Source organism: Magallana gigas, chromosome 4 (genome assembly GCF_963853765.1).
Source record: "Magallana gigas chromosome 4, xbMagGiga1.1, whole genome shotgun sequence".
Classification (NCBI taxonomy): domain Eukaryota; kingdom Metazoa; phylum Mollusca; class Bivalvia; order Ostreida; family Ostreidae; genus Magallana; species Magallana gigas.
In genome coordinates, this window is record NC_088856.1 from 32,612,699 (window position 1) to 32,631,887 (window position 19,189).

The window sequence follows — 19,189 nt, forward strand, 5'->3', positions numbered from 1 at the left end:
AGTCGATCGACCTACATGTAGCTTCTATTCAGAGAATGATGTTGCAAGTTGCAGTTACTACAAAGACATGTTATAGTACTCTTGATGGTCAAAATCAGATCTAACTTAGATTTTCAAACATGATATCTGTGTGTTACATTAAAGTTTTAAAATTCAGAGAGTTTAAAACTATCTATATAACAAAAGAAATATGACCATAAACTATTTTTATACACATATTTTTCTGCATTTTAATTCGGAGTAGATGAATACGTATTTTACAGATTTTCAGACTTGAATCAGATCTCTCATTCTCTCATAGTAGACTCTTTCTAAAAATAAGGTTAATCAGGAGTCATTGTAAACAAATATAATTTATTCACCCTTCTGAATTTGAACAAATTAAAGCCTCGGCTTTAAGCAAAGTTAACCCCCTTTTTATTTGTTTCTGCAACACTCCGTCCAACTATTGTAACCATCTAACCAGTGGTCGATGTAAGACAAACTTGTTTGAAGATATCGAGGTTTTCGCGGTTTTATTTATTATAATACATGTACTAAATCGCACACAAAGGATCCAATCGTTTCCGTTGACGCCTAAATAATGGGCAGTCACTGGAAATCTTACCTGTTCTTGTCCATTCAGGATTTTTTTCGGGGGGGGGGGGGGGGATATATAGCATTTTAAGTAAACGTTTTGTATGAATTTGATTTGAAGTTAAAATGAAGACTATCAAGTATTGCAGTTTCCTTACGCGGATTTCAGAATACGTATCTAAAAGAAAGAAGTTTAAAAACGGTTTTTATATATGCAAATACTATATTTAAACAATAAAATGATTTCTTTGATGATTCATTCGGGATATGAAAGGCGTGTCAATTTCAGTCTTGTCAGTTTCAGTCGCTGTAGTTTTCTACCAATCGATAAACGGGGCGTGTAGATTTCAGTCTGGCTGTTTCTATAGAGCTACAAATTAACTTAAAGTTTCCGTAATAAATAGAGGGAGTAATACTTGGTAGATGTAAATATAATGTAGTAAAATGTGATATGTAGGAGAGGGAGTCTGGAAGAATTATGTTCATGCATCAAACACAGATGATAGGACGATACGCGTGGAATATGGTTCTGAATTTTAAAATAAAACAGATATATTTTGTTCGCAAATGATCGATGTAGAACAAGTACTAATTAACGTTCAGTGATTAGCAGGAACACCATACATGGTCTGTCCTTTTGTCTGAAAATGAGCAATTCGGTCTATGCCCCGAAAAATACAGTAATGCGTTGAATCCAAACACAGAACCTCTCTTCCTCCACTCCCTTTTCAATCACTGCTAATTTAAATGTTTGCTACATGAACTATAATGACATAACACTATGAATTGGGAAAGGAAAAAACAATTTATTAAACTTTTCTTACAGAATAAGACAATAACAATTACAAATTTGTAAAATAAAGTGATGTTGGTGAGATTTAAGTCATCCTCACGACTACCTTTGCATCATTAAATGATTGACCCACCCTATACTGATGTAAAAATCAGTAAAGGTACCCCTTAATAACAGTCATAAACTAAAATTCGTATAATTAAACAGTCAAGGAAACAAGAGGCCCATGGGCCACAATGCTCACCTGAGCAGCACTAGACATAATAAAATCAGCTAAATATAAACCTACATCAAACTTTGAACCTTATATGTGGCACAACAATTATCCAGGACCACAGTCTAAACAACTGAGAATCAACAAATGTCAATATGACTGCATATTAGTAATACTATATACTAAATATTTTTGAGAATGATGAAATTTATTTCCAATGTAAAAATTTGACCCCCCCCCCCAATTTTTAGTTTCATCCTTTTTTATTTGATTTTTTATAAGATTTTTTTCTATATATATAACACTACCTGAGAATGCTTTCACTCAAGTAACAGCTTTTCTGCTCAATTGATTTTCAAAACTAGGGATATTTCTCTTTATATTACATGTATGTAAAAACTTGACCCCCAATTGTGGCCCCACCGTACCCCTGGGGATCATGATTTGAACAAACTTGAATCTACACTATCTGAGGATACTTCCACGCAAGTTACAGCTTTTCTGGCCATTTGGTTCTTGAGAAGAAAATTTTTAAAGATATTTTTCTATATATTCCTATGCAAAAAATTTGACCCCCCAATTGTGGCCCCACCGTACCCCCGGGGATTGTGATTTGAACAAATTTGAATCTACACTACCTGAGGAAGCTAACACGCAAGTTACAGCTTTTCTGGCCAATTGGTTCTAGAGAAGAAGATTATTAAAGATATTTTTCTATATATTCCTATGTAAAAATTTGACCCCCAATTGTGGCCCCATCGTATACCCGGGGATCATGATTTGAACCAACTTGAATCTACACTACCTGAGTATTCTTTCATGCAAGTTACAGCTTTTCTGGCCAATTGGTTCCACAGAAGAAGATTTTTAAAGATATTTTTCTATATATTCCTATGTAAAAATTCGACCCCCAATTGTGGCCCCACCGTACCCCTGGGGATCATGATTTGAACCAACTTGAATCTACACCAACTGAGGATGCTTCCATGCAAGTTACAGCTTTTCTGGCCAAATGGTTCTAGAGAAGAAGATTTTTAAAATACACCATTACTTTTTCACTTATTTCTAACTATCTCCCCTTGAAAGAGGGCGTGGCTCTTCATTTGAACAAACCTGAATCCCCTTCACCTAAGGATACTTTATGGCAAGTTTGGTTGAAATTGGCCCAGTGGTTCTTGAGAAGATGAAAATGTGAAAAGTTTACAACAACAACGACGACAACGACAGACAACGGACAAATTGTGATCAGAAAAGATCACTTGAGCCTTTGGCTCAGGTGATCTACAAAATGGCACATATTTTTCACTGATTGGACTATGTCTACTTTCTGATAAAAAAAAAAAACCAGACACAAAATGTGAATAAAACTTTACAAAAAATAATACTTCTTCTCATGAATACCAAGATAAATATTAATATTGTTGGGTCAACCTAAATAAATTGTTAGTTTGCACCTGCCAACTCAGTGTTTAAGCTATTTTTTTTGGTTGTATAAAAAATTCAATATGAAATTCTCATATAAAAAAAGAGTATAAATCAGTTAAAAATGCATTTAATAAATGATTGATGCTCATGATATTATATTATCAGGATTTTATAAAAAAAACGGTGGGATCGCAGAATTATGTACTAACTAGGCTAAGCGTAAAAAAATAAGCAATATACGGTATCTCAATTTTTATCAGTCAGTCAGGTGAACACAAACAAACAATTTTTAAAGGGTGGCCTTGCTGATGGAGTCTCCTTTGTGTCTACAGCTCCTCCTCCCGGCCCGTCCTGTTGATGTTCTCTTTGTCTAGGATTGCCTTGTAGGTCTTTAGGACATCTTTCCTGTATTTAGGACCAACCTCTAGTCCTAGTTCAGCCAGTCTCTGTAGGGCCCAGGTCAAGTCTTTATTGTATTGGACAGCAGCAATCAGGACAGACACATACCCTGAGAAAATGATGATTTGTTAATAGACATATCATGTCATGTAATAATCTTTACAGTAATCAATTCTTTTTCACTGATTACTGGACCAGGTTAACAGGTCTATTAAATTGGTGTTCCAACTTCATATATACAGGCACTGAAAATTTTAGATGTTAAGACGTCCACCCTTTCAACTGAATCACATAGATCTAAGTTAGACAACAGTCAAACTACAGTAAAAGTACCTGCTCTTGATGAGTCCCTGCAGTGTACTAAGACAGGTCCCTTGCTACTTGCCTCCAGCAGCTGATCTTTGTAGGTCTCGAACCAAGTAGTTGTGGAAGGAATGTTAGGATCTATGGTAGAATAAAAAAAAGAAAGAAATTAACAAAAACAAATATTTTAAATTCATTAGATTTGGAAATGGGTTTCAAGGTAGACCATACAGAAACTCATGACAGTTAATCATTGATAACGTTTTGCAAATTGGATCAACTAAACTTTACCCAGAGGCATATGGTAGTATGGAAATTTCTGTTTTTGGAATGCTTCTTTTTCTAAATTTTGGTTATAGCCAATTTCATCTCCAAATTCTTCTGAATTTTTTGTGGCAAAATTGTATGGAGAGTCAGGAGAAATGTATGTGTTTGGTTTCTTTTTATCTATGATATTTTTCTTCAATGATTGGATGGTTTGGCGAGATGCTGGATCGTGAGATTCAGGCTCCTCTTTTACATTGAGCAATGTGACAGTCTCCTTAGGCATGCGCAGATTCACTACGGATTTGAAGCCAGCTTGTTTAAGTTCTGATATATGACTTTGTAAAATCTGACCAGCTATATACCAGTTCTTATGAATAGGTGCCGCAAGCCAAAAATCATACCACTCCTCAGGTTCATTTTCTAACTCTGGAATATATTCACTTTTGACTTCTTCACCAGTTATATTTGCCAGTGTCTCCTTTGTGCAGTCCATATTAAAGTCCATGCCCAAGACTTTTGTCATGTCAAAAAATACTTTTGCATCAACTTTAGTTGCAAAGTCTGGCTGAAGTTTGGTTTTGTTAACCAGATCCATCAGGACCCCAAAAGATATGGTGTAGCCTCGATCACAGTGGGCCAATACCGGGAGCGGTAACGTAGCTAATATACTGCTTACTTTCTTGACAGACTGTAGGTTGGACCAGTCATCAAAAGGACCGAGAGCTGTAGCGTATTTAAGACCTGCCATTTCTGCTACACGCTCAGCTTCCTTAGTGGTGGGTAGGTGTTCGCCTCCGAAATTATACCCCTCGTCATCGGCATAGGGAAACAGGGACAGAATACTTTTAAATCCGGCTTCTGCGGCATATTTGATTTGTCTCTCCGACAGTCTACCGGCCACATAGACGTCCGGCGTTATTTCCTTGGCCCACCATGCCTTTGTTGGCGACTCTAGCCCGGGAGGATGCCTCTTCAATACGGTGTTTAATTTTATTTCCGAGGTCACACTTTGCAGAACTGTCACTGCAACAAATAAATAAATTGAATATATTTGTTGCAACTTGGAAATGAACTCCATTAGCACCGGCAAAACGGATAGATTCGTAAAACGCAGTTACACGTAATCGTTAGCCGGCTGCAAGCAAGTCGGATATTTATCTATGAACACTAAAAAGAAAAATGATACTATCGACTATGTCGGTGACTGGGAATCCCGGAAAAAAGCAGGTACGATATACCCGGTATTGCAATTTTTAATACCAAAATAAAAAAAAAATAACAGTTGTCATGAAGAAATTGTGAGGAATACTTTAGGCCTAGAATTAGATCCATATTTAATTTCAAAGTTAAAGAGATTTCTTATATAGTACACGGTATATTGGAAACCTCATGGAATTTCGACCCAACATAAGTGCAGCTCCTGTCGGACGACGCAAGAAGGAGTGCCACTTCAAGTTCTTTACATAGCCAGATAAATTTTGAAAGATTTTTTTCAGTAGAAAATGTTTGTTTAAAAAAATCAACTTCTGAAAATATTTCTTAAAAGAAAACTCCAAAGTGTCACAAAATCTACATCCATGAATTAAATAAACTTGTTTCTTTGACCTCCGTTTAGATAGCCAATGTGCTGGTTCATAACCATCCTCTAAATTAGAACCTATTGTATCGAACAACTCATCAACCCACATCACCCCTCTCTCGAAAACACACTGCTCGTACAAGCGTGCACCCACAGAAGGAGGACCAGCCCATGCGTGTCAACAAGATTGTCCATGCGCGGATCCAGAAATTTTTCCAGGGGTGGGTTCGGCGGTGTTATTTGAGTTTGCCGGGAAAGGGGGGTCTGAGGCATATTTTGGTAATTTTATAATGTAAATTAAAAAAAATGAATTTTGCAGGGGAAGGGGGGGGGGCTCTGACCCCCCCCCCTCCCCTCTAGATCCGCACATGAAGCACATGTTGGAACGGTTCTGTCTGTTTCGAATTAGTCGGTGACTGAGTACAAGAGAGGTCGCCGGTCGTAAAGCGATAGAATGCTCATCTCCTTTACAGTTATCACACACAGTTATCTCAGACCGACAGTTTATGACCAGCATCCGCTCACAACTACCCATGACAGAAGCAGAAGTCCCCCATACGGCGAGCCCTATCGGGCTTGTCAGCTCAAGTACTTATAAAATCATTCCAGCGATTGTGTCTTTGGTCCTTCTGTAAATTAACCCTCATAAACAGCCCCGATTTTGCCATCGCAGTGGGCAGCTGACATACAAATAAACAAAGTCATCGACCAGTGCAATCATGTTTAGTGGCTTACCACCTTCAATCTATCACTCTTATTTGGTAATATAACCATATCTGTTGGATATTCCGCTTCATGGGTAGGACACTAGTTGAGTTTTGGGACAAGATTCCGGAGCCAGGATGGGACAACAGGAGAGCCAGTTTTCCGACGAGGAGGAGGGTGAGTACAATTATACGTGGAGTCGGACAGTGTTCGATTTACGTATCACGGGGTCGTGGTATTGGATTAAACTTTAAGGTTAACGATATAACAAATAGATGACAAGAGCATTACGAAGGTCATATTTGCAGGTCCCCTTTGGAGATAACACGGTCATGTTCTGATATTGGTGGTCACAAATGTACATCCATCAATACTTTCAAATATGAGTTTTCACAAATTACTAACTTCCAATAAACGATCCTCCTCCTCCTCCTCCTCCTCCTCTGTATTATATAGATAAACAAATCGCAATAAATTGTTAAACGTTTAGATTAAGTAAAACCTTTTTAACAGTATTGCGAAACGACAGATGCATTTTACTTCCCGATGTAGTATTTTACCTTCTCCCTCCTCCTGACCCGGACTCGAGGTTACCGTCATTGATACCTTTATTAGGATTTTTTCTCAAGAAGATTGTAAAGTATACAGTCCGTCTACCCCGGTTCTGATCTAGATGATTCCCTTTGCACAGAGCCTGGACTGACATGATAATTGATGCTTGGGGCGGTGTGTGTAGCTGGTGTTTGATCCGGGCTCTTGTTCACACGGACGGCCTCGGTACTGCAGGTGCCCGTAGCTTTCCCAGGTACAACACTTACATACCTATAATATGTACAGGTATAGAGCTTTCTCGGGTAGAATACTTGTGAATTTTCGATATATATACAGGTATAGTGGTTTTCTCTTCTCTTCATATGAATAACCAGTTCCATTAAATTAAAAAGAAATTACGGAATTTCAGGCTAAGTAGAATGATATGAAACTCTGAAAGAGGTGAGGGGGGACAAGGGGGGTATATACATGTTGTGAATGTGCCTGACAGTAGATATCTAAAAAAAAAAAGAAAAAAGAGAAGAGAATTATCGTTACAAAACAAAAAAATAGGCACAAATATTTAAAGTTTCATATGATATCATAATGAAAGTACATGTATGCTGATGTCCATCGGTGAGACGGGCCCAGGGTAGCATAAGGTCATGCTTCATTGCTCATATCGAGGTGCGCAACTGAATTTATGTGTTTTCCCAGGATCATACGACGAGGGCGCAGGGAGTAAAGATTGGATCGCGATGACCAATTAAATGTAAAACATTCAGGGTCTAAGATGTTCCTCTCAAGTTTAAGTGACAAATTGCTTTGTCATTGCTCATAAAGTAACCCCTATACACCTTGTTCAGTTTTATTTTTGACACATACATGTACTTGTTATTCATTTGATTTTCAACCAATTTAAATTGTTCAGCATTTTTAACAATTTTGAGTGAATTTGAGTAAATTATTCAATTAGAGTACATATTCCAAGAAAGAAACGCAGGATCAACGAGATATAATACAATACGGTCCGGGAACATATACACGTGGGAAGTGCATGTTTAAGGACATTTAAATGTGCAAAAACAAAAGGCGAATGTTCGTTGAGAATATTTATTATCTAATCAACGATATTTTGACAGACGTACCCCTCTTTAAAGATCTTACGATTGCCGCACAGATATGAATTACTAGTATTGTATTAACTGTATTAGGGATATAACTGCACTACTGGCCAAACCTGACGCACGCAGGTAAGTAAAATACAGTTTTTTGGCTAAAAATAAGACATTTGTTAAGAATGCTTTAATTCAATATAAAATGGAGAACAAGGTACTGCTGATTTATCAGGTAGGCTACTGTTGCACCCTGGGGTGGAGGGGTGGGGGTGGGGTGGGGTGGGGGTTTATCTTATCTTATTGCATTTGAGAACGCCCATTTCTAAAATAAAAATATTAGTATTTTAACATGGGAAACGGACCGCCATCTGTAGGTATAAGAATATGAAAAGGGAACCCTCTCCCTCTTTGAGCCAACCTTCACCGCCATAGTTCAAAAGCTTTTGGCGCTCACTATTTTCTCCTCGATGTGCTGTGTATTGATTTGCTAATACCGGTATCCTACGGATATATAGTATGTAAATGTTGGGCACCCCGGGGAAAAAGGCAATCGACTTCGGTCATTCTTTTTTAGTTTGAATGAAAAAAGGTTGAGATAATCTCATACTTTCAAGGCATCAAACTAAACAATTGGAGCGTGACAGAAACAGTGGGTTCTATTCTTATTCATATCAAACATTTTCATCTCAGTCTGTCCCCTGTCTCTCTCTCTCTCTCTCTCTCTCTCTCTCTCTCTCTCTCTCTCTCTCTCTCTCTCTCTCTCTCTCTGAAAACAGGGAGCGTCTAGTCACCCAAGGTCGAGATATCACCGCATTTTTGAAAGATATGTCAAAATGTATGCATATTTTTTGACAAGGTCGTAAAAGAAATACGAGCGATTGTGCTATAAAAAGTATCCTCCATTTTGAAACATAAGATTTGTAATGGGGTAGAAGAGAGGACAGGTTTCAAATATTGTTGACTTTGCCACCTGAAATAGAAATATATTACCTGCCTTGACAGGACTTCCTCGAGAGAAGTGAAGTTATGTAACGAGGAACTCTTACGTTGATCTGCATTGCTAGAGGTACGATCGTCGTTAGATGTAATGTATACCTTATTTACTTTGTGTTGTATATTTTCATTACCATTATATTTTTATTTTTCTGGGGGTAAAATAACATTTCATTTACAGCGCATTTGGTTGAGTACAATCAGATACCAGCGGGCAAATATCTAGTTATTGTATGCGTACATTGAAAAAGCGCACCAATCTGTTGAAATAATGTTTAAAAAGAATATAATGTACTTTTGTTGGAGATCTTTATCACTAATGAAGTAGCATAATATGCAACAAGTGAATTGTGTCAGACGGCCATACTTATTCTACCCTGAGCAATCATGCATTGTTTACCGAAACAAAACTAATATTGACCCGGTAGTATTTTTGCTAACCTTGAATATGGAAATTAATGAAAAAATCATTGATCAAAAGAGATAAAACCCTATTTTGTCGAACTAACCCGTCATTTCTCTAAAACACAGGGAGAGGAGCGACGAGAGGGCGCCAATATCGAGCCAAGTCTACCTTCTTGCCCCCTGACGCTTCCACAGCCCCGAGAAGGAGAAAGCAAAGGCGGTCTCTGCCCACCCATATCACGGACATAGTCTACTTGGCCGCCAAACCAACCGCCAAACACAGAAAGGAAGTTGGCACCAAGCGGCGGTCGTCTGCTTCCGTTTTGGCGCCGCCATCATGCGGTTCACACACTTATTTATCGTCAATGTCCGAATGTGACGAACACGACATCGGTCTGACTACTAAGACTGCGGTCAATGTCAACAGAGCACGTCTTTTGGAAGACTCTTTTACCAATATTCAGCGCAAGTTTGGTTATTCAAATTTAGCAATGTCGTATGAAGATTTCGACATTGTTGGAGAAAGCTTTGATCACAGGTTTCCGTGGCAAAGAGACATTTCAGTACAATGTTGTCTGGAAGATAAGTTATTGACTAGTTGCTCAACGAAAACCCGGAATAGTGTTACTCCTGCATGGAATTCATACCTACCCAGGGAGCGGAGTGCGTCCCTGACAAGGGGGGAGATGCCGTCACATCCTCACATGGTCAGCCCTAGGTCCACTGGGTGTCTGCCCCCAGTCCATGAATACAGCAAGAAACAGATAACGCCTACCAGATATTCACAGACCAATAACGTAGAGAGGTAAAACATGAAAGGTGTTTACAGAAACACATTTTGTTGCGATACACGTTCTACCATATTCGCCCATGAACCATTTTAACAGGAGCTTGGACTTTGTGTCAAACAGCAATTTGACGTAGGCCTGTCTATTTCATTGCTGGCCTCTCAGCCCTGGCTATTTGAATTCAACAGACTACGCAATCTATGTACATTCAACTTCAAACCAGCGTCATTTTTTACTTGTTTTGACGCAAAGAAAGATACTTACATACTAGCGAAAGTCCAAGGTCTTGTTAAAATGGTTCTAATTCAATAAAGACGCCTAAATAACCAGTAGTCCTACAAGGATTGCACGTGTATCAATGTGACGTAATAAGCAGATTTGAAATTTATTGGTAAAATTTATGCAATCCTCACATTTGATAACTTTCTTTCATTGAAATGCTTGTACCAGTATAGCTTAAGCTATTTGTAAATGGAAAAAGAAGTACTCGTAGACCAGCATTTTACCGTAATGGGATATTATAAGGTCACGTTTGATTCATAAACTATCGATCTTGCATTGTTACAAACAGATCGCTTTGTTAAATTGTAGAAAATATCACAAAAAGGAAGTATTGTCTTTCTAATAATTATTTGCAATCTTTAGAAATAAGGAAAACAGATATATGGTAAATTTTTAAAGTCCAAAACCGTTCAAGGCGTGTTGTAAATTAACTTATAAACTACTAGTTATCCAATACATATCTAGACTAACAAATGCACAATTATAACTGTGGAAAATAACATTAAAAATCAGGGAAGTAATGTTTGTCAGGGTTTGAATGTCTATTTGAAGTTAACAAGGAAGGAAACTAACTCAGGTAGATATCACACCTTTTAGATGCATGGAGTCAGTCAGCAGAGAGGACGAGGGGCGTGTCCCAGCGATAGGGACCCAGGGCAACCTCCGACCCTCCCCCCGGGTCTCCCCAGTCACCGTCACTGACCGCCCAGAGTTTACGTTTGATTCAGATTCCGACCTCCAGCAAGGTAAGAGAGATCTGCAGTCCGTATGAATTTTTGTTTTATTAGAAATTAAGAATACAACATTTTTTTTCTAAATATGATTTTTTGCTCATCGTAGATCCTTTCAACGACAGCGGAATGTCCCCGACAAAGAAGGCAAGTGAAATCTTTTTAATTGTGAGATTTGTGTTGCAGCTTTGTTAAAATTTTACTGAAATATCAGATTTTTTTGCTTCCGAAAACAAATATAATATAAAGACATTCGTATTGTAAAAAAAAAAAAAAACTAGACATAAATATTTGTAAAACCCTAAAAAAACAACTTGTGGATCTATCCCTAGGGCAATATTACTCCTTTTTACAACTTGCAAATATCCAAAAATCCATTCAGGCATTTAACCAGGATACATGTAATAATTTTCACTGTGTACCAAATGTACTCGGGTCCTTCACTGTGTATCTTAAATCTTAGATTAGATTATATTGCTTTATATATATTTGTTCTCTATAGCTTTGTAACCGATTGTGTCCTCTGTATCCTCAGTTTTTGCGAGGTTTTTATTAGGTTGTGTATTTTCAAAATCCAAGTGCAAACATGTCCATGTCATTTACGTGAAAGAAAACAATGTAGTGAATTGTCATGGAAACAGTCCAATATCTAATACACAAAATACAAAGTATTCATAAATACAATATAAATAACATTAAATACATTACATAAAAAATGCAATATTAGTACGTTCTTAGTAGTCGAGGAACGGGGGGGGGGGGGGTAATACACCCTGTCTGTCAAAGATGAAAATAAAACCCAGGAAAGTAATTAGGCATTGCAAATATATACGTCTTTTGTTGAGCAAATACTCTTACAGAAGCGGGGTTTTTTTTTTGGCTTTCACTTCGTCACTTTTTTCTTTCTTCCAAGTACAGTAGTACTTTAGGTCTTCGCTGTTCGGTACTCTACTTTCTTTAAACAGTCAATGATCTGCTGATTTGTAATTCACAATATTTAGAAGACTTTGTCTTTGCTATTCATTTGCAGTCCGACTTGGCAGACGACAGTGGACCCTCCCCGTCCAACGTCAGACGAGGCAGGCGGGCGGCTGTGATTGACACCAAGGTATGAAATCACGCTCATCGCGGGAACTCACCGCGGGAATCAAGACGTGACTTCAAACAGATATAAGTGTAGAATGTTCACTGAAATCGATATGAATTGTCATTTACAGAACATTGGAGATGTGTCGCCGACCAATATGTCGCCTACGTCATCCACGTGCTCATCTGACGACGAAGCAGATGGACCGAGGTTAGTAAACTATGCACTGATAAACACACATTGACAACTGAAATTGATAATATTTTTGTAACCAAAGGAGTAATATCATAAAGTGATCTACGAAAATGAATAGAAGAATTGAAAAAATGAATAAACGAGCCTCTGATTCTGTCCTTCTCCTCTGCAGTGACATCAGTGATCGTCTAGGATCGCGCGGTTCTTTCGATGTGAGCGTTATTCCCGGTGATTTGCTATTGAGTGATCACGGCAATAGACTGGCTAAAAGAAACACTATTGCAGACCTTTCATCCGGACCAAGAGTGAACTTAGAAGGCAGGAAACAACAAAAAATTGTTACAATTATAAAATTAAAAACGCGCTGAGGCTTTAAACTTTTCAATTTTTCTTTACATTTTAGATCACCGACGTGGAAAATCGTCATTCAGCCTGATAAAAAAGGTGGGTCAAAGCGTCTTGAAACAATAATTACCTGTTATTACTAGGTAATTTGATTTCAGTGAACTATTATCCATTGACTGGTGACATTATAGATGAAGGCCCGCAGCAAGGAGTCTCTCCACCAACTGGATGAGCTTTTACGGAACATGAAGCCCTCCGAGTTTAAAGACAACCATTTGTCCATATATAAGGTTAGAAATTAGAGACCCCATTATAGATAAACGATATACTGTTGCGATGACTACAAATCTAATTTATGTACTTGGGAATCTTTTTAGTCACTGCACTGGACAGATCTCATTGCTAGTTCTGACAAATCCCCTACACGCATTGTTCTACCGGAAAATGAACGCAAACGCCGCGAGGCAGTCTGGGAACTTTTCAAAGCAGAATGCGTTTATCTCATCGACCACTTGATGGTGCTTAAACATGTGCGTACACCCTAAGCTTTCTCATTTTCAAATTATAACAAGATTGTGGAAATGCATTAAAAATGTTTTTTTTTAATCTCGTGAAAAGTGTTTCATGGAACCTCTGAAAAAGGTGCAAGTAGAAGGCCTCCTAATGTTCGCGGAACCACAGGACCTGCTGGGCAATCTGGACGAGCTGTGTTACGTGTGTATCTATTCTTTTCTTATCCTTCTACACTTGTCGCTTCATCTTACGTCTCAGTGTAAGGGTCTCATTTAAGTAAAACTATCCAACAGGTGAGCTACACGTTCTGCAAGGACTTCATCGCTTCCCTTCTGAAGGACATCAGCAATACGAAGTTTGGCAATACCGAGGTTCTGCTGCAGTCATTTGAGAGGGTAGGCGACTCTCATCGTTGATGTGCTGTTTTAAATAACCCGCATATCTCTGCATGTCACATAATGCAGTATAATATACATTTAAATGACATACTAGTACCTGGTAGATAACTTTACATGTTGTATAGAGCTATGACCTACTTTACCCCCTTAGTTCACGACCCACTCGCGGGACGGGGGAGTCTTCCACACATATTGTCTGAACTACGCCACGGCGCTGCCTTATTTACACCAACTCAGGAAAAATGACCAGTTTGCCGAGTTTGAAAAGGTAAAGCATCAATATTTATTAAGTACCCCAACTTTACTTGCGATGCATATACACACAATATGTGCTAGCAAGGTTCGTTAATGACTAATAGTTTTTGACATTGTTCTTGACAGTGGTGCAGTCAGGACCCGCGATGTAACCGTCTACAGCTGACCGACCTGTTGGTGGCTCCGCTCCAGCACTGTACAAAGTTCCCCTTACTGCTCGGGAATGTGAGGAAGTACACTGAGGACGAGCAGGAGAAAGAGGCCCTCTCGGACCTCATACACAAAGTCAACATGTCGTTACGTAAGTTACAATGCCTTATCACGCGCCCCTTTTTTTAAAAAACAGCGCGCAATCGCAATCATATAACAACCGGTTTGAATTAAGAGCATAATTTCTAGCAGAACCTTGAATGGTCTGTTGTCTGAGAGGGGATGAAGAAGAATGTGTCTGAACTTTTCTCATCGACTGCTAATGTAGACATTGTCATTACCAGACAAATGGCAGTGTCTATTGCAAATAACAATTGATTTGACCTATTGGGGAGATGGATTTCCCGGGAAAAAAACTCTTTTGAAAATCAAAGTTTTTTGTGTTATTTTCTATCGTACATATTCCTAAATTTTTCGAATTTGCATTTGTAGCCATCATGTTGCTCTTGCAATTTTATTATTTATCTTCAAAGTTGGCTAAAACAGCATTTTCTCCGTAAAATGGTATATTTCTGCAAGGTTTTTGGCCTAGATATCCTTCAGGACCGGCCTACCCCTAAAAAAATCATAGACATTTTGATAGGTTTTGTTCTGAGGAATAAATTAAGATAATTTTTTTAGGGGCACCCTGGCCCTGGGATCGAATTTTGCAATAAACTGTTTCTATCATAGTGATCTATATTTACATCGTAAATTGTAAGTTCTGGAAAGCTCAGTAGGTTAAACCTTTGGCTATGTCACAGATGATGTTTTTTGTGCCCTGATTTGATTCCATCTGTGGGCATAGTATTTCTTTCAAAAAATTAACGGCATTTATAAACACCGTTTTATTTTTTTTATGCAGAATTGAGCATTTTGTATAAACTTCGATTTTTTTCCTTAAATGTACATTGGCTCTTTGAATTAAAGATATCGATGGAAAATGTATATACTTCAGTACATGTAAAAGCAATAACCCTAGTGGAAACACAATTTTTTTTGAGGACAAGAATCATTCACTCTGTGTTACTCAAAACAGGTGCCACGTAAAAAAAATTATGCCGAGCAAAAACTGTTGCGTTTGCCTTTCAAGAGCATCTGTAGGAAATGGTACAATTGTAGCAGAAATACTGCACAGCAGATGCAGTTCGTTCTCTGCAAAGAACGTGTGAATTGGTGACATTTTAAGCCAAAATGCTGGAGGAAAGTTTATAGATTAGAAAAATGGGGTGGGTCACATAGAGTTTTCCGTGCCCTTGCCATTGCCGCATCAAGTACGTCCCCTTATACAAAGGATGCAGCTGTCAATACGGAAAAGAGTTCAGTTGAATGTACAGTGAATGATGATAGTGTTCGAACGCCTGGTAAAAATCCTTCTACATCTACACACATCAGTTTTCCTGTTTTCTCTGTTGGAAAAACTCAGACGACGTGCATTATTTGTCGCAAAAAAGTCAAAGGGATTGTGACATTTGAAATCGCGTCACGCGAGACTTTCGATAATTGCTAATATGTCCTTGGTTGTAAATAAACGCATATAAAGAACATGTTTTATAGAATGTAAACTGAATACAAAATTAAAAAATTAAAAAAAAAAAACGTTCATAACTCATACTGCTCGGACAACGACTGTGAAACTTTTTTTTTTTTTCAATTACTATACATTATGAGATCTATAACCTAAGAGTTTCTTGTGAAAGGCTTAAAATCAAGTAAAGAGAGTAACCAATACCAGCCCTATATGTCAACTTAATTGTTATTTGAAATAGATCCTTACATTTAAATTCTATCTTAATAACTTCAAACAAAATATTGACAATAATACACCAATTAAATATAAAACATTATATATTTCTAAAGTACAACAGTTATACATGAACGTCAAATTTTTTTATAAAATGCCATTTACTTGGTTAATCGTTTAAAAGATTTGTATATGCATAACTGTATTTTCGTTTTACAAAACAGAAAAAATGGAAGATAAAATGAAATGGGCGCAAAATTTTGAGCGATTACAAGAGATACAGAAACAGTTAATATGGCCACCAGTGTCCGAGCTAGCACCACGAGCTTACATACCGGAGGTAAGATTGTAAAAATTAAACAACCATCAGCAACCACTATATCGTTCTTTCTGTGAGAGAATACATGTACCTTTATCAATTATTCTTATTCCCAGTTCTTAAGGTCCAGTTTACAGCACCAGCCGTGTGAACAGTTTCTGGCAACCGAGGATCGACAACTTTTGTTTGAGGGTCTTGTGACACTAAACGGTAAGATATCTATTATATACTAGTATTTTTCTATGGAATAACCCCGTGAAAAATATTCAGTTCAAACCAAAATGCTTTTTTTTGTGGTGAAAATATGTTTTTCTTTTTAAGAAATTACAAAGAGTTTTGACATTTACCTGTTCGTATTTGATGATGTGATATTGCTAACAAAACCAAAGAAAATTCACAGAAAGGTAAAAAAAATGATTTCAAAGAGTCTTATTCATCCTTTATTACTTCTTTTTTAATCAATAAGGCCATTATTATATATATTTTTTTCAATTAGAAACTCTCTCTGGATAGCACAAGTATGATGACGCCGACAATATCATCCAATGAGAAGCAATCGTACACAATGTATCGGCAACCTATTCCGACAGACCGTCTCTGTATGTATGACGTCAGTCCCTCTGAAGCATCAGGTACAAGCATTTTATTTTGTTTAATCTTCCAAAAAATGATATAGTTTCTGGTGTATAAGACGAACGTATCGTAAAAACCATCGAAGCATTCTAGAAAGCTTATTGTCTTATAAAACCACATATATGGTTTAAATGATATTCATTTAGCAAGAATCTGACTTTTTAATTTTTATGGAAATCAGCAGCGCAATCAATAGGTTTATTTTTACGTGAATATAATGAATGGAGACGTTATACTATTTAAGTCATTATAGTAATGATATAAATATATAGTATATAGTCATATAAGTGAGATTATACTCTTCTGATCAACATATCTTCCTCTATCAGTTTATCATGATTGCTTTATCATTTGAATGAATACTAGAAATTAAAATAAACCCTATTCATACTCGGGTGACTGTTATGGCCCATAGGTCTCGTTATAAGGATGATAAAACGAAGATGAGTGAATAAGGCGTGTAAGCTGCCTATATGAGGATAGATAAGATACTAGTAAATCAAAATATGAACAAATCTCATAATTTCTTTCTAAATTGAAAACGATGTAAATTTACCATAAAATCGATTTTAACTGTCAAAACCTCCAAATAGTGTCATTTTTAGAACTTCAATGCCTTTTTTTAAATAGAGTGGGTCTGGGCTTCATATTTTTGTCATAGTCCATTATAACATTATATAAATAGTGCCTGTTTGGGAGGGTAACAGTTGAAATTGACACCCCGTGAAAACCATTGTAAATTCGCGTCGGTTGACAATGTTTTTCGAGAGGTGTCAATTTCAACTTTTATCCTCCCAAACAGGCACTATTTATTTTATTATACTGAATGTCTTAATCTTAGAGAAATTTTACTGATTTTGTATAGAAATGACGTGAATTCTAGGCGAACCGTACGCGCATAATATACGCGCAGGTAACAATTCGTTGTTTTACCCGTCGCCAAGTGTGTTGCTAACGCTGAGGGTAATAGAATGAATTATCAACTGCGTCTAAACCAATCAGATTTCAGTATATAACATGAAAGTATAATAACATCTAGTATATTTATTTGGAAAAAATTAATTTGAAATTGTTTTTTTACGACAAAACCAAATGGGCATTTGCGCTATCTTGTTCCCCCCTCTTCTTTAGTAAGACATTTGCCATGTTTGTTTGATTTCCAAAACAGCAATTCGTTATCCTGGTATTGTGATTTTCTATAGTCTGTTGTCTTGGTTACAGTGTTTTTAGCTACGTCCATACTCAACTCGTTTGCAAAGTCTTATAAAACTCAAAGTATAATAATCAACGCTTGCCAACTTTCATGTTTTTTATGATTTTTTTATGCTGTCATGTCGGAATTGCGATTTCTGTTTTCTGCTATCGAAATTATTGTCGTAGACGAAATTACTATCGTAGATCTAGCGTATTTTCTCGTAATCGTTTATAAATGTGATACTTTTATTCATTTATGTACTTTACCGATTTTCTGTATTGTTGATACAGTGCTTGGATTTAAGCACGTGACAGTGCTAGTACAGTACAATCGGTACCAACAGATAGTGGATGTACTGACTTTACAGTGTGCCTCCGAGTCGATCAAAGTAAGGCCTCCATTCTAGCTTCTTATACTCGCCATGCAAGATCAGAAACTCTGCCCACAATGGTTTATTAGTTTATTTGGTTTAATGTTACATTTTTTAGAGTTCATTGATGGAAAAACTCAACGAAGCCATCGGAAATCAACGAACGTCGTCCGTGTGCACGAGTAGGACGAACTCGGTATCAGACGGACCCACGTGACCAGTGCTTACCATTACGTCATATACATTGATGCCTTCGTCTTTCATTAATTGATTTCTTTTACAAAACAGTTCATATTTTCATTCCATACATATCGGTGTGTATCAGATAATTTTTGACCGGAGGAAATTGTAGTTTATTGTCTTTTTCTGCGGTTAACGTCTTTCGTTATTATTATTTTTTTTATATTTTTTACAAATGAATTGTTATTTCTCTCGCCTGAATAAAGATTATCATAAAGTTTATCAAATACTAGTGTGATTTGTTTTTACTTGCTAAAGACATCTCATCTTTCGTCAACGAGGCGTATCTGTTATGTATGGCGTCCAAACCAAACCAAATATTTCCCGTAAACAAAGCTTACATCAGTCTTTCAATTTTTTTAAAAATATTTGTTGCCCCGAATCATGGTGGAAGAATTCATATATTTTGCTGTGAAAGCTAAAGCGTTTATATCAAAAGGCTCTGGTGGAATGAGGCATAATATTAATGTGGATGGAAGTACATCACAACTAACCTTTAAAAAGACTGTACAATATTTAACCATAAAATACTTATTATTTTTTTAATGTTTCATACCTGCAAAACATGAACCAATATATCGCATACCGCCTTTTACA

The 19,189-nt window shown here is 37.1% G+C and overlaps 2 protein-coding genes across 8 annotated transcripts in view; one reads left to right on the top strand and one right to left on the bottom strand.

Annotated features, from left to right (window-relative positions):
• LOC105342557 (pleckstrin homology domain-containing family G member 7) overlaps positions 1–18,819 on the top strand; it is a 34,499-nt gene extending 15,680 nt beyond the window's left edge. The window contains exons 1-21 of one of the 7 annotated variants that reach the window (XM_034449359.2): positions 7,807–8,045; positions 8,913–8,976; positions 9,435–10,113; positions 10,976–11,124; positions 11,219–11,256; positions 12,140–12,217; positions 12,327–12,406; positions 12,564–12,709; positions 12,795–12,835; positions 12,928–13,026; positions 13,114–13,266; positions 13,355–13,450; positions 13,543–13,644; positions 13,799–13,915; positions 14,029–14,203; positions 16,060–16,175; positions 16,271–16,364; positions 16,476–16,558; positions 16,651–16,786; positions 18,273–18,370; positions 18,471–18,819. In XM_034449359.2, the coding sequence (XP_034305250.2) occupies positions 9,674–10,113; positions 10,976–11,124; positions 11,219–11,256; positions 12,140–12,217; positions 12,327–12,406; positions 12,564–12,709; positions 12,795–12,835; positions 12,928–13,026; positions 13,114–13,266; positions 13,355–13,450; positions 13,543–13,644; positions 13,799–13,915; positions 14,029–14,203; positions 16,060–16,175; positions 16,271–16,364; positions 16,476–16,558; positions 16,651–16,786; positions 18,273–18,370; positions 18,471–18,569 (2,340 nt within the window). In that variant the 5' untranslated portion in view covers positions 7,807–8,045; positions 8,913–8,976; positions 9,435–9,673 and the 3' untranslated portion in view covers positions 18,570–18,819. Of the gene's footprint in view, positions 1–6,225; positions 6,439–6,979; positions 7,067–7,806; positions 8,046–8,701; positions 8,995–9,434; positions 10,114–10,975; positions 11,125–11,218; positions 11,257–12,139; positions 12,218–12,326; positions 12,407–12,563; positions 12,710–12,794; positions 12,836–12,927; positions 13,027–13,113; positions 13,267–13,354; positions 13,451–13,542; positions 13,645–13,798; positions 13,916–14,028; positions 14,204–16,059; positions 16,176–16,270; positions 16,365–16,475; positions 16,559–16,650; positions 16,787–18,272; positions 18,371–18,470 lie in introns of those variants that run through there. The other 6 variants (XM_011449550.4, XM_066082147.1, XM_034449360.2 and 3 more) reach the window with 6 other exon arrangements.
• On the bottom strand, positions 1,363–5,146 carry LOC105342558 (uncharacterized). Its single transcript, XM_011449553.4, has 3 exons — positions 4,002–5,146; positions 3,741–3,851; positions 1,363–3,516 (listed from the first exon to the last, which is right to left on the bottom strand). Exons 1-3 carry the CDS (start codon positions 5,053–5,055, stop codon positions 3,335–3,337), a joined length of 1,347 nt encoding a protein of 448 aa, XP_011447855.3. The 5' UTR covers positions 5,056–5,146; the 3' UTR covers positions 1,363–3,334.
• Positions 18,820–19,189: the final 370 nt, after the last annotated feature.